Source organism: Lemur catta, chromosome 1, assembly GCF_020740605.2.
Source record: "Lemur catta isolate mLemCat1 chromosome 1, mLemCat1.pri, whole genome shotgun sequence".
Taxonomy (NCBI): Eukaryota; Metazoa; Chordata; class Mammalia; order Primates; family Lemuridae; genus Lemur; species Lemur catta.
Window position 1 is genome coordinate 177,441,929 of NC_059128.1, and position 15,625 is coordinate 177,457,553.

At 34.5% G+C, this 15,625-nt stretch overlaps 1 protein-coding gene across 3 annotated transcripts in view; it reads right to left on the minus strand.

The window, feature by feature from the left end:
* LOC123630146 (phospholipid scramblase 2-like) overlaps positions 1 to 15,625 on the minus strand; it is a 45,034-nt gene that overhangs the window by 13,596 nt on the left and 15,813 nt on the right. For all 3 annotated transcript variants that reach the window (XM_045539416.1, XM_045539414.1, XM_045539415.1), the window contains exon 6: positions 2,752 to 2,913. In XM_045539416.1, the coding sequence (XP_045395372.1) occupies positions 2,752 to 2,913 (162 nt within the window). The remainder of the gene's footprint in view (positions 1 to 2,751; positions 2,914 to 15,625) is intronic.

The following is a 15,625-nucleotide window of genomic DNA, read 5'->3' on the forward strand; positions in this document are numbered from 1 at the left end:
AACCACAGCTTTTCAGCTCTTTTACCCAGTTAACTCAATTCTATAGTAATTGATCTTAATTTTCTGGATCCCTTTACCTTTTCTCATTCTGTTTTCTCTCTTACCCATTTAAACTCCCTAGAGCATTACTTCTCATACCAAGTAACATTCATTCCTTCAGAGTAAGAGATTCTCATGTAAATACAAAACAACAAACCTGGGATAAATTCCACCCCTCACCTTGTAATGAGTGCCATGGGGAAAAGGTAGAATGATATGATGGTGTATAATGGGAAGGTAATACGCAGACTAAACAAAGTTGGGGGATGGTTTTAAGAAAGCTGCTTGGGAACAGCATCGTTTAAGCTGAGACTTGGAAGATCATAAGGTATTAGTGAAAGGAGGAATAGGAAAACAGAGAGCATTCCAGAGGGAGTTAACAACATGAGGAAAGGCCCTGAGTTAGGAGGGACCATAGCTGGATCAGAGTGAGTGAGGGAGCTCATGTAGAAAATGAGTGAGGTGAGAGAGGTATGGTGGGCTGGGTGGGTCATACACATCCTTGTTAGTAGTGTTAAGGTATTTGGGAAAAGAGAAATATGGAAGAGTTTTAAATAGTTACATCCAAACTTCGTTACTCTTCACAGCTCTGAACCCACCGTTCCACCTCACCCTCAGCAAAACATCTTATGGCACACATTACAGAGAAAATAGAAGCTACTGGACAGAAACTTACTAAACTCCCAGACACCAGCCATACAAACCAATTGTATTCATACTAGTACCTTTTACTTCTTTCTTGTTCTGATAAATGTGCTGTCTCTAAGCCTATTTGGTGTTAATTTTCTATGTGTCTTAGGTCCCATACCAAGTAAGAAACTGGATTCAAGTATTCAACCTTTCCTGTATCTTCATACATTTTCTCTCATTGACTCCTTTCCTTTAAAATCAAAACCTGCTAAGGACATACTTTTCTGATAAATACCTCCTCTTCCACACTGTGCCCTCATCCAGTCAGAAATAGGATTAGGGTGAGGCAGTGAGACAAGTCATGCAAGTGCATGCTCAGTTTTTGTCTTCATTTATTTTTTTTTATCTGTTTAAAATAAAATTTTGTACATTAATTTTGATTTAAAAAAATTCCTTCAGCTGTCACTTACCTTAAATACTGAGTTTTTGGTGCCTCCTTAAATTTTATACCTGAGATAAAGCACCTCACTTGCCTCACTCTAGTTCTGACCCTGTAACTAGCTACTACTGTACCTCTTCCATTCTTCATAGGCAAAAGTATTAAAAGAATTATCTACATTCATGTACAAGATGACTTTCTTACAGAATGAAGGTCTCCCTTTCTTTTTCCTTATTCTTGTAGCTTACCCAAGTGTGTCAGATTCAATATTGTTTTGCTTCAAACTTAAAAGTAGAAAGTGTGTTATTCACCTTAGACAAAGTTTTGAAGACATTAGAATAAAGTAGGATTCGTTGTATTATACTTTGAAATATAAAACCATGTACAAAAAGCATTTTATTATTCGATGTCAGTAAAAATGAGCCAAGGTGGCTTTGGCGTCCAGAGTTTTATGCATTGACCACTTTGTTGCTTTGGTTTTCAACTTGAAATACAATAGTCTTGTGTGTTTTTTTTTTATTATTATTTTTCAAACTAACCATATTGTTACAATTAATTTTCTTAAGTATGTATTACTTAATCAGTATAGGCAGATGCCAATCAGAATCTATATCACTAAATTGAATTGACATAATTCTAGAGAAGGAAAGAAATCAGGTAGTATTTTAGTTAGGCTGTGTCCAGATTTCTGACTAGACATTTCAGGTACTAAAAAACTAAACAAGCTTAGTGTGGTGGCTCACACCTGTAATCCTAGCACTCTGGGAGGCCAAGGTGAGAGGAGCAAGAGCAAGACCCCCATCTCTACAAAAAAATAGGAAAATTAGCCAGGCATTGTGGTGTGTGCCTGTAGTCCCAGTTACCTGTGAGGCTGAGGCAGGAGGATCTCTTGAGCCAAAGAGTTTGAGGTTGCAGTGAGCTATGATGATGCCACTGCACTCTAGCTGGGGTGACAGGGAGGAGGGGGGAGAGACTCTGCCTTCAATAAATAAATAAATAAACAAACGAACATGTCCTTAATGAAAGTTTGGGAAGCATGGCTTTTTGCAGACCTAATATGTTATTGAACCATCACAATATTCTTTGTTGCTTAGGAATCTTTAGATTTCAATAAATATAGTGAGTTATTTAATTTTATTAAATGCATTTAGTATATTTAATAGTTAACTTCTCTCTAGATGTTGGCCATAATCTGAGAAATAAATTAGTACACATATAAAAATTTAAAAAATTATATTATACAAATTTCAGGATTTTATAAAAAGTGAAAACTGTATTAATAAGCATTAATATATTATCTATCATTAACACCAGATTATATCATTATACATTGCAATAAAGTTTAATTTTCTCTTTCAATATTCCTTGAAATATTAAATGCCACACTTCTTGTTTGATAACTATATACTAAAAAGATAGTTTGAAAAGATGCCTTATAAGCTACATAAACTTGTAGGGCTTAATTAGACAAGAACACTGTTAATTAATAATTAATCTTTTTTTAAAAAAGTCAAATAGTTATAGTAACACCATAATAATACATTTTTATTTTTCTTTAATCATATTTGTTGATAGTATGTATTAGAAAACAATCAAATAATTAATTTGAACATGATAATATTAAAACATTATGAATTACTCACATTAAAATTTAGATCGGTGAGATGGCACAAAAACACACATGGCCCTCTTATTTTCATTATATCCTCCTTATTCTCATTTTTTATTTTAAACTTTGGAAAAAATGGGTGAAAGTATTGATAAACATATCCAATTATTTTACCAGGTGGAGCCTCAACTTTTAGCTATAAAAGATTGAAAAATATAATATTGATCCAATGAGATATATTTGTAACACTATATTTAATTATGTGCTATTAATACCTTTTAACTCAGCATTTTGTATGTTTGAACAGAACATTTTGTGTTAAAGCATGCCTTATATTTGAAAATAAACATGGAAACCTTAAGACCCAGGCTTTAGATGTTAAAATCTTTACAATCAGACTCTGCTACTTACTAACTACTTGAAACATGGAAAAGTCACTAATGTTTCTAAAATTCACTTACTATTTGCAAAAGAAGGATAATAATATCTTTCTTTAGGTACTTATAAGGATTACTTATAAATTGCCATGTCCATGAGATATGACTTAAATTCCAATCACACCAAAAACTGTTTACTAACAAACACTTTCATACATCTTTGACAATGCAAATACAAATTCATTGAAATCCTTTATCCCCATTGTTATTTAAAGCCAAGTTTATAAGAATCCAAGAAACTGGTTGAATAACTTATGATTATCCATATAATATATTATTATGCAGGCATTTAAAGGAACAAAGGAGGTCTAAACAATACCGATAAATCTTCAAGTTATAGTGTAATATGTTAAAAGGAAATTGTGGGAAAAATGCTACCAATTGTGTCAAATGCAAACAGATAGCATAAACATGTTATGTTAATGTAATATATAAATACTTATAGAATAACTATGGAAGAATACATAAGAAACTCATAATAGTAGTTGTATCTGAAGAGGGATTCAGGAGGCCTAGAAAACATACATTATTTTTGAGAGACATTATTTTTCCTGAGTATAATTCTGTTAGCTTTCTTTCTTTTCTTACTTTCTTCTTTCTCTCTCTCTCTCTCTCTCTCTGTCTCTTTCAACAGAGTAAATTTACACTGGAACCTGCCCTCAAAAATAGAAATTCTACCTAATATTTATTTTGAAATACATTTTTTAAAAATGATAGAAGATATAAATAAGCAGTATACATCAAAATTAGAAAACCTCAGAAATAAGGTAATTAAAGATGAAGAGAGAAAATGAAGAGAATATAAAAGAGATTGGGCAAAGCTAAGAAACAGAAAAAGGAAAAATTATTTCAGAAATAAGAATTTATCTAGAAGGAACATAAGTACAAAGGATTACACAGAAATTATCATACAAATGTAGAAGATAGCAAAAGAAGGTCCAACATATGTCTAAGAGTCTTCCCCAAAGAAAAAAATAATGAAACAGAATAAATACTAAAAGCTATAATTCAATATCATTTCTTTAAATAAAGGAAAAAAAGTGATTCTATCAACTTAATGGGCATATGTCTAAAGAAAATCAACCTAAAATGCTTGACACTGAGACATGTTCTAGAGAATATGAATATTAAAAACAGAATTGGAGAAATTTAGTGAAAACCATCAAGTTACTTATAAAAAGGCTAATCATGTAATTTATTTTATATATGGGTCACTTTAGAAAGAGAAAGAGGGCACTATTAGGACATATTGACAATAGTCTCAAACTAGGGTTATCCCAGGTAACTTGGTACATATAGTCATATTACTTATAGGGATAACAAAATCAGATTATCAACAAAGTTTTGGATAGTAATTTACACTGCATGCCAGAACATAGTGGATTGATACATTAAATGTTCAGGAAAAGACAATGTGATCCAAGAAACTGCTTTTTTGACATACATAGTTTATGAACAAAGTGTTATGACCCTGAAAGAGCTCAGGGAATATTATTACTTTGAGCCCCTCCTGAGAAACCTTGCTAGAAGTGATGTATAAAAAACTAAAATGAATGGGCAGTCTTTGGCACTCAATGATGAAAATAAGATGGACAGAATGTTACATAATGACTATATATATGAACATTGTACAATCGTATACGTATCCAAAATGTGTGGACTAAATGATGGAGAAAATTGTGACAGAATAGTTTAGAGTGATTATATGTGTTAGCAATGTATATAAAATGCAACTATCAAAATAATGGGTAGGAGGAGTTCCACGTTCAGAAACGATTCTGAGAATGGAAACTGGGAGAATAGAAATATAGTGAGTCTATATTTAGAAAAATGGAATGTCACTGGTTGAGTTCCCTATTTTTTATGGCAGCTTATTTGAAGGTTGGTCCAAGTTAGTGCTGGTGTAAATTTGAATACAAACCTTCAGTCTTACTGGTTGAGAAATCATAGAACAGGGATGAAAGAAATCACAGCCATTGTAAAGTGAGGAGAAAATTCTAGAAAGGAGAGAGAGAGAGAGAGAGAGAGAGAGAGAGAGAGAGGTAGCCCTGTTATGTGTGCATATTCTCTCATAGACACACTAGATATAGACTGATAGAATAACCCATATATAAAGTAAAACATTTGAAGAAAAATTAGAAAATATTTCAACTGAATAAAAATTAAAATAGAACCTATCAAATTTATAGCCAAAGTAATGCTGATAGAAAGATATATTTAGCTTCAAATGTTTATATAGGAATTGAAGAAAGATTTAAAGCCAATGACAAAAGTTTCCATTTTTAGGAAGCTAAAAAAGTTGTAGAAGAAAGGAAATAATAAATAGTACAGGAAATAAATCAATGAAATGGGTAATGGACAAAAAATAGAGAAAATAAATGAAACTAAAAGCTGATTTTTAAAAAAGATCAATACAATTTATTAAACTAAGCATGAAAAAAGAAAGAAAATACAAATTACTAATGTCAGAAATAAAAAAGAGGCATTACTATATAATCTGCAAACTTAAAAAGACAGTAAGGAAATATGTAACAACTTTATGCCAATAAATTCAACAACTTAGATGTACAAATTATTTGAAAAATACAAATTATAAAAATAGACTCAAGAAATAGAAGACCTGAAAATCTCTATGTTTTTTAAAGAAGTTTTGAATTTAAAATTAAAATCTTTCACATGTACACAACTCCAGGATAAAAATGGCTTAACTGTTAAATACAATCAAGTATTTAAGAAAGATATAATACCAATCCTACACAAACTGATTCAGGAAAGAAAGAAAGAAGAAAAAATTGCAAACTCTTTTTATGAGACTAATATCATCCTAATACCAAATCCATACTAAGAATTAAAAGAAAACTATAGACCTAAATATTATAAACACAAACCTAAAACATTATCAAACTGAATCCAGCAATATATAAAAATAACATGTTCAGGTAGAATGTATCCCAGGAATGTAAGATTGTTTTAACATTAAGAAAAAAACAATTTATGCAACTACCATATTTGCAGAATAAGAGAAAAATTATATCATCAAATCAATAGATGTGGAAAAAAAGATTTGACAAAATACAAACTTATTTATGATAAAAACACAGAAAATTAGGAATAGATGGAGTCTTCCTCAACCTGATAAGGGATATCTTCAAAACATCTACAAAGGAGATAGGATAAAGATGGATGAACAGACATAAGTAGTCTGTTCCTCTTCCATGGAAAGGAACCAGAACAATTATCAGATTCTCATATTTTGAACAGATCATCTAGGAGAGAATGCTAGGACTCACCAGGGAAGTGATGGGAAGCATCAAAAAGTGGGTAAGGAGAGGATTCAGGGCAATTTTCCCCCTGGGGACTGGCAAACAGCTAGGAGGCACCCCAAGATACAAGGTAACAGTAAGAGAGAAGCTCCCAGGGCTCCACTCACCCAGATCAGCTTTTACAATCTTGGCTACAAGAGAATCCCCCTAACCCATACAGATCTTGGGCCTAACATAAGGAACTGCTTGGAGATTCCATAGATATATTGTTCCAGCAAGAGAACTCATGCAAAATCCCATAGGAATCTAAGCTAGAGTAGCTTACACTGGATGCCATTCTGAGAGCCTAGATACTTGGGAGACAGAGACATGAGCAGACAGCATTTTCCCAAGTTTCTTACCCTCCCTGCCTGCCTGGGTGGGGCCCCAGCCTTTCTGGTCCAGGCCCAATGGGCCATTTTGAGAATTTGACAGTGGGCTGTGCCCCACCCACAGGCTGTATTTGGGCCTGATGTGGCTACAGCCCTCACCTGCCTGGGGTGGAACAGGAAAATGGTTTTCCATCACACATCTGGGATAGTGCCCACTATCCTGCAGTCAGCTGCTGTGGGACCAAGTCTCAAGTGAACTACATTCCTCACAGTTTCCTGCTAGAGCAGCCTGCCTTAGAAGGGCCCCACCCCCTCTGTTAAAAGGTCTAGTGCACCATTTTGGGAGTTTGAAGCTGGACTGCACCCCACCCCCAAGCTGAATCCAGGCTGATGCAGACACAGCCCTACCCATACAGGGCAACCCAAGCTCTCCTGTATGCACTTAGTATAATTCCCACTGGCTTGCTACAGCCTGCTGTGGGACTGAGTTGTGAGCAGATGGCACTCCCCTCAGAATGTTGTCCATACTGTTTGCCTGGAAAGGTCCCCACCCTCTTTGATTACAGACACAAGGTGTCAGTTTGGGAGTTTAAATCTGGGCAGCACCCTACCCTTGTGCTGAGTTTGGGCTGATGCAGCTAAGCCCCATCTACTTGAGGAGGAGCAGGAAAGCCTAAGCACTCCTACACACACCTAGGACAATTCTCACCACTCCTGCTATGGGCTCCTGTGAGACTGAGACACAAGCAGACTGCATTCCCCATAGTCTCTTGCCCATACTGCTTGCCTGAAAGTGGCTCTGCCCTCTTTGATTGCAGGCCCATACCCAGAACCATTTTGAGAGTTTAGAACTAGGCTATGTTCAGCACTTGGGCTGAGTTCAAGGTGCAACAACTGCAGCTGCCACCCAACTGGAAAGGGACAGGGGAGACCAAGCTCTCCTAAGCACACTTAGGACAAAACCCACTGCCCCATTACAGGCAGCTATGGGACTAGGGACTAACCTGCCCATCCCACTACAGCTACCAGAACCACTTGGTACCTAGTGTGTAATTCCACCACTGCTACTTCCACCTCCCATATCACACTAGCTGATGAAGGACATAAGAACCTAACCCACACACACAGCCCTCTGCTTCAACTACTAGTTTCTGAGAAAGCCATCTGAAGACCCAAGAATTGCCCCCCAGGACACACTAACACCACTGGCAGTGTAAGCTGCTCTGGGGTCTAAAATTGGACAGACTACTGCTTCTACCACTAGGACCCAAAGATTGGCTCAGCTGCCATTCCAGTCCTCAGAAAAACTTCACCACAGACTCAACTAATATCTGTTCCCTAAACCACCAAGGAAATCACAGTTGCCATTAACATTGTGTATTCCCCAAGAAATCATACAAAGATGACACTACTGCAGGCACCCAAAATTAAAGCTGAAATGTCCAACTCAACCATCAAAATATTCACATCTTCAGGAAAAAAAAAATCATAGCAAGCGACTGCTACATCAGATGGGCAAATATCAATGGAAGGATCCATGAGAAAGCAAGTAAATATGATACCACGAAAGGATCAAAACAATTGTCCAGCAACAGATCCCAATAAAAAAGAATTCCTTGTGATGCCAAGAGAAATGTATCAAGAAGATAGATATCATAAAACAAACATAAATTCTGGAGCTGAAAAATTCATTGAAAGAAATACAAAACACATTAGAAAGCTTCAAGAATAGATTAGACCAAGCAGAAGAATCTCAGTACTTGAAGACAGGTCTTTGGAAATAATACAGTCAGACAAAAAATAAGGAAAAAATAATAAAAAAGAATGAGCCAAGTCTTCAAGATGTCTGGGACTACATAAAGTGACCAAACATATGAATTATCACTATTCCCCAGGGGAAAGAGAGATAAAAAAGTTTAGAAAAACTATTTAAGGAAATAATTAAAGAAAACTTCTCAGGACTACCAACAGAGCTAGACATTCAGATACAAGAAGCCCAATGAAGCCCAGGCAAATATGTTGCAAAAAGGTCTTTACCATGGCATATTATAATCAGAATGATTAAAGTTGAAGTCAAAGAGAGAATTTTAAAATTAGAAGAGAAAAGCATTGGGTTACCTATGAAGGAAACCCCATCAAACTAACAGCCAACCTCTCAGCAGAAACCTTACAGGGCACAAATAGAATGGGAAGGCATTTTCATAGCATTGAAAGAAAAAACTGTCAACCAAGAATTTTATATGTACCAGAATTAGCTTCATAAATGAAAGAGAAATAAAGTCTTTCCCAGACAAGCAAGAGAATTCATTACCATTAGATTAGCCCTACAGGAAATACTTAAAGGAAACTTAAACAGGGAAATGATATGACAATATTCACCATCATGAAAACACACAATATAAAACTCACAAGTCTTGCACAATCACACAAAGGAATTAAATGGCAACATCACAGAAGTTCAGCAAACAACAAAGACAAAAATGGGGAAAAAGAGAAACAAATAAATTATAACACAACTAGGAATCAATTAACAATATGACAAGAAAAAAGCCTCACATATCAATTTTAACCTTGAATGTAAATGGATTAAATGCACCACTTAAAAGATATAGATTTTCAGGATCAATAAAAAAACATTATTCAAAAATATATTTCTTACAAGAAACTCATCTTAGCCGTAAAGACACTGAAAGTAAAGAGATAGAAAAATATATTCCACACAAACACAAACCAAAAGAGAGCAAAAGTAGCTATGCTTATATTAGATAAAACAAACTAAATTAAAAGATTAAAAGAAAAAGAAAAGTTTTTATATAACCAAAAAGGTATCAACCCAGCAAGAGGATAGAATGATCCTAAATATATACTCATCCAGTATCAGAGAACCCAAATTCATAAAACAAATATGACTAGATTTAAAGAAAGAGATAGACAGCAACACAATAATAGTAGGTAATTTCAATATCACTCACAGTAGTAGACAGATCAACATAGAAAATCAACAAAGAAACATTGGACATAAATTGGATTTTAGACCAAATGGACTTAACAGATATTTACAGAACATTCCTCCCAACAACTACAGAATATACATTCTTTTCAACAGCACATGGTATATTCTCCAAGATAGACCCAATTTTAGGCCACAAAACAAGTCTTAACAAATTTTAAAAAAATTAAATCATATCAAGTATCTTCTGAGATCACAGTGTAATAAAGCTAGAAATCAATATGAAGAGGAACTTGAGAAACTAATCAAACATGTGGAAATTAGACAACATGCTCCTTAGTGATCACTGGGTTAACAAAGAAATAAAGACAAAAATTAAAACTTTTTTTGAAATGAATGAAAATGAAAACATAACATACCAAAACCTTGCAGATACAGACAAAGCAGTGCTAAGAGGGAAGTTTATAGCATTAACTGCCTACATGAAGAATAGAAAAATCACAAATTAACAACTTAGTATCACACTTCAAGGAACTAAGAAAAAAACAAAAACAAACCCAGTGTTAAGAAAAGGAAAGGAGTGACAAAGATCAGAGCAGAACTAAATGAAATAGAGAATAAAAAACAGCATAAATGATGAACAAAATAAAAATTTGTTGCTTAAAAAAAATAAACAAAATTGTTAAACCACTATCTGGACTAACCAAAAAAAGAAATGATAAAATCCAAATAAAGACAATCATAAATGAAAAAGGAGATATTACAACTCATACCACAGAAATACAAAAAAATCCTCAGGAGCCTATTATGAACAACTATACACTCACAAACTAGAAAACACAGAGGAAATAGATGAATTTCTGAATACATACAACCTCCTGAGATTGAACCAGGAAGAAATAGAACTCCTGAATGAACCAATAACAATTCGTAGTATTGAATCAGTAATTAAATAAAACCTCCCCCCCAAAAAAACCAAAGCTCAGGACCAGATGGATTCACAGTTGAAATTCTACCAGACATACAAAGGAGACTAGTGCTCATCCTACTGACTTGGTTCCAAAAGACTGAGAAGTAGAGAATCCTCGCTAACTCATTGCAAAAAGCCAATGTTACACTGCCAGACAAGGACACGACAAAAAAGAAAATTATAGACCAATACCTTTGATGAACAGAGATGCAAAAATCCTCAACAATATGCTACCAAGCCAAATCCAACAGCAAATCAAAAGGATACTTTATCATGATCAAGTGTGTTTTATGGCAGGGGTGCAAGGATGGCTTCAACCTACACAAGTCAATATATGTGATTCAACACATCAATAGAATTCAAAAAAACCCCACATGATCATATCAATAGATGCAGAAAAAATATTTAATAAAAGCCAGCATCCAGTCATGATAAAAATTCTCAAAAAACTTGGCATAAAAGGAACATACCTCAAACAAACCCACAACCAATCTGATACCTATTCAGGAAAAATTGAAAGCATTTCCCCTAAGAAATCGAACAAGGTAAGGATGCTCACTTTCACTACTTCTATTCAACATAATACTGGAAGCTCTAGCCAGAGCGATCAGGCACGAGAAAGAAATAAAGGATATCCAAATTGGAAAAGAGGAAATCAAATTATCTGTTTGCTCGTGATATGATCTTATACATAGAAAACTCTAAGGATTCCTCCAAAAGACTCTTAGATTTGATAAATGAATTCAGCAATCTCAGGTTATAAAATTAATGTACAAAAATCAATAGCATTTTTACACAACAACGACAAAGCTGGGAACAAAATCAAGTACTCAATCTTATTTACAATAGCTAAAAATAAAAACCCTACGAATAAATTTAACCAAGGAAGTGAAAGATCTCTATGAGGAGAATTGCAAATCACTGATGACACAAGTTACAGATAACACAAATATATAGAAAACCATCCCATACTCATGGCTCAGGAAGAATCAATATTGTGGAAATGACCATATTGCCCAAAGCAATTGGCAGATTCAGTGTAATTCCTATCTAAATACCAAACATATGCTGAAATAAAAAAATAATAATAATAATAAATAAATACCAAACATCATTTTTCACAGAATTATTAAAAGCAATTTTAAAATTTATATGGAACCAAAAATGAGGCCAAATAGCCAAAGCAACGCTAGGCAAAAAGAACAAAGCTGGAGGCATCACATTGCCTGACTTCAAATTATATTACAAGGCTATAGAAACCAAAAAAACATGGTACTTTTATAAAAACAGATACACAGATCAATGGAACAGAATAGAGAACCCACATATAAAGCCACATACTTATAGCCAACCAATTTTTGACAAAGTTGACAAGAACATATACTGGGGAAACTGCACCCTTGTCAATAACTGGTTCTGGGTAAATTAGATAACCATATGAAGAAGAATGAAACTGGATCTCTTTCTCTACAATATACAAAAATTAACTCATGGTGGATTAAAGACTTAAATGTAACTGAAAAAATAAAAAATCCTAGAAGAAAATGTGGGAAAAACTCTTCTGGACATTGGCCTAGGAAAAGAATTTGTGACTAATACCCCAAAAGCAAATGCAATAACAACAAAAATAAACAAATGGGACTTAATTAAACTAAAATGCTTCTGCATCGCAATAGAAATAATCAAAAGGGTACATAGACAGTCTACAGAATGAGAGAAAATATTCACAAACTATGTGTCTGACAAAGGACTAATTTCCAGAATTCACAAGGAACTCAAACAACTCAGCAAGAAAAATCCAAACAACTCCCTTAAAAAGTGAGCAATTGACATCAACAGGCATTTTTCAAAGGAAAAATGGCCAAGAAACATATGAAAAAATACTCAACATCACTAATCATCAGGGAAATGTAAATTAAAACAATAAGATACAGTCTTATGCTAATTAGAATGACCATTATTAAAAAGTCAAAAAACAATAGATGTTTGCATGGATTCAGTGAAAAAGGAACATTTACACACTGTTGCTGGGAATATAAATTAGTACAACCTCTATGGAGATCAGTATGGAGATTTCTCTATGAACTAAAAGTAGATCTACCATTTGATCCTATAATCCCACTACTGGGTATCTACCTAGAGGAAAATAAATCATTATATCAAAAAGATAGCTGTACTCATAAGTTTATCACAGCACAATTTACAATTGCTAAGATATAGAAACAACCCAAGTGCCCATGAACTGATGAGTGTATTAAGAAAATGTGATATTAAATATATATATATAGATATATATACACACACACATATATACTATGGAGTATTACTCAGCAATAAGAAAGAAGGAAATAACGGCCTTTGCAGTAACTTGGATGAAACTGGAGGCCATTATCCTAAGTGGAGTATCCCAGGAACAGTAAAATAAATGCCACATGTTCTCCTTTATAAGTGGGAGCTAAACTATGGCTACACAAAGGCAAACAGAGTTGTATATTGAACATTGGAGACTCAAATGGGGGAAGGGTGGGAGGGAGTGTGGGATGAAAAATTACCTGTGGGGTACAATTGACGGTACTTGGGTGACAGGTATACCAAAAGCCCATACTCCACCACTATATAATATGTACATGAAATTGAATTCACCTTGTACCTGCTAAACCTATGAACATAATTTGAAAAAAAGAAATGTTATAAAACCATTAAAAAATCTACAGGGAACATACTTAATGGTAAAATGGAATCATACTTAATGGTAAAATGGAATCTTTCCTCCTACTTCTATTCAATATGGAAGGCTTGTACTGCCTGCTATTAAGACTTACTCTACAGCTAGGCGAGTCAAGACAAGGTAGTATTGATGGTATTCGTAATACTACATTGTCTTGACTACCCTAACCATGTGTATACCTATGTGTGTGTGTACATTGTGTATATATGTACACATATGTATATATTGATAGCTATATGTGTGTACATATGTATATATATTAAGATATACATATGCATGTATCAATGGAACAATGGAAGGGAGTAGACTCAAAAACTAGGTAAACACATATACTGGCAATTCATTTTCAAAAAATATGCTAAGGCAGTTCAACAGAATAAAAGATAGTCTTATACAAAACATGGTATTAGAATAACTAGATGCAAAATTAAGAAAAAAAGGAATCTCAACATTTTCCTTACATGAACACAAACATTAACTCAAAATGGAACTAGATGGGTGAATATAGAATTTCTAGAGGAAACACAAGAGAGAGTCTTTGCCAATTTGTAGTAGGCAGAGATTTCTTAGAGAGGTCATGAAAAGCATAAGCCATTAAAAAAAAAAAGTGTAGGCTGGGCGCGGTAGCTCACGCCTGTAATCCTAGCACTCTGGGAGGCCGAGGCGGGCGGATCGTTTGAGCTCAGGAGTTCGAGACCAGCCTGAGTAAGAGCGAGACCCCATCTCTACTAAAAATAGAAACAAATTATCTAGCCAACTAAAATATATATAGAAAAAATTAGCGCATGCCTGTAGTCCCAGATACTTGGGAGGCTGAGGCAGTAGGATCGCTTAAGCCCAGGAGTTTGAGGTTGCTGTGAGCTAGGCTGATGCCACGGCACTCACTCTAGCCCGGGCAACAAAGCGAGACTCTGTCTCAAAAAAAAAAAAAAAAAAGTGTATATTTGATTTTATCAAAATTGAAACCTCCGATTTCCAAATACACTGTTAAGAAAATGAAAAGCCAAGCCATAAACCTGGAGACAGCATTAGAAATACATATATCTGACATATATCTTATATCCAGACTACATTTTTTAAAAAAGCTCTTATAACTCAATAAGGCAAATAGTCTCATTTTTAGAATAAGCAAAAAGATTTGAACATTTAATTAAATAAGATATCCAAATAGCCAACAAGCACATTCAGAGAAATGAAACAAAAAACCACAATAAGATATCTGTATTTACATATATATATATATATATATATACATATATATGTATATATATGGCACAGCAAGATATGTTTACACAGAGACCTATATATGAACTTTCAGAGTAGCTTTGTTCATAATAGCAAAAAACTTGAAAAAAAAATCTATAAACAAATGTATAGCTCATATTCTATTATAAACAATAAAAATCTGCCTCTGATAAGATGCTGATTGTGACCTATAGTAGTAGTATTGCAAATTTTACAATTTAGTATTTTCCTGCTGCCTCAACATCCCCACAACAGGTTGTGAGCACCCCGCCCAGGTGACCAGGTGCACCAGTGTGATAAGGTTGGCCACTGCTACACATTCCCCTTCTTGCCTATTCCTGACTGTGACCTAGTGACATTCAAATGAACCAGTGAAATCCCATCAAGCCTTTAGCTTGTTTACTTCATTCTGATCCCCATTAAAAGCACTTGCTCAAAGGCCCTGGTTCTCTTTCTCTGCTCCCCACCTGCTTGGTTTCCCCATGTGGCACCCTTGTGGCTTCCAGTGCCTCTGTATCTCTAGGACCCTGAGTATAAAAACTTCTTGCACCTCTCCTGTGTTCTCTCTTGTGGCCACACCTGACTGACCATCTCATGAAAGAATGCAAAATAATAGTATAGAAGCATTCCAGGAACTATAAAACTAGGAATCTCAGAACTGTCACTTATCTACATCACAAATAACCACAGGTCAAAAATGAAGCCTTGGATAGATGTTTAGATATTTTATAATAGAAAACATCTAAAGATCTTGTGACTTTCATTGCCTGGAAAAAAATTTACAGAGTTGTGCATAATTCTCACCCTGCAGGTATGTGGTATAAAAATTCAATTCTCACTCTGACAGTTTTCACTCCAGACAATCCTTTGTAACCAAACCCAATGCTTAAATTTTATCATACTGTCCAGTGTTGAGGATTACTGAAGCAATGCAAATACATTCT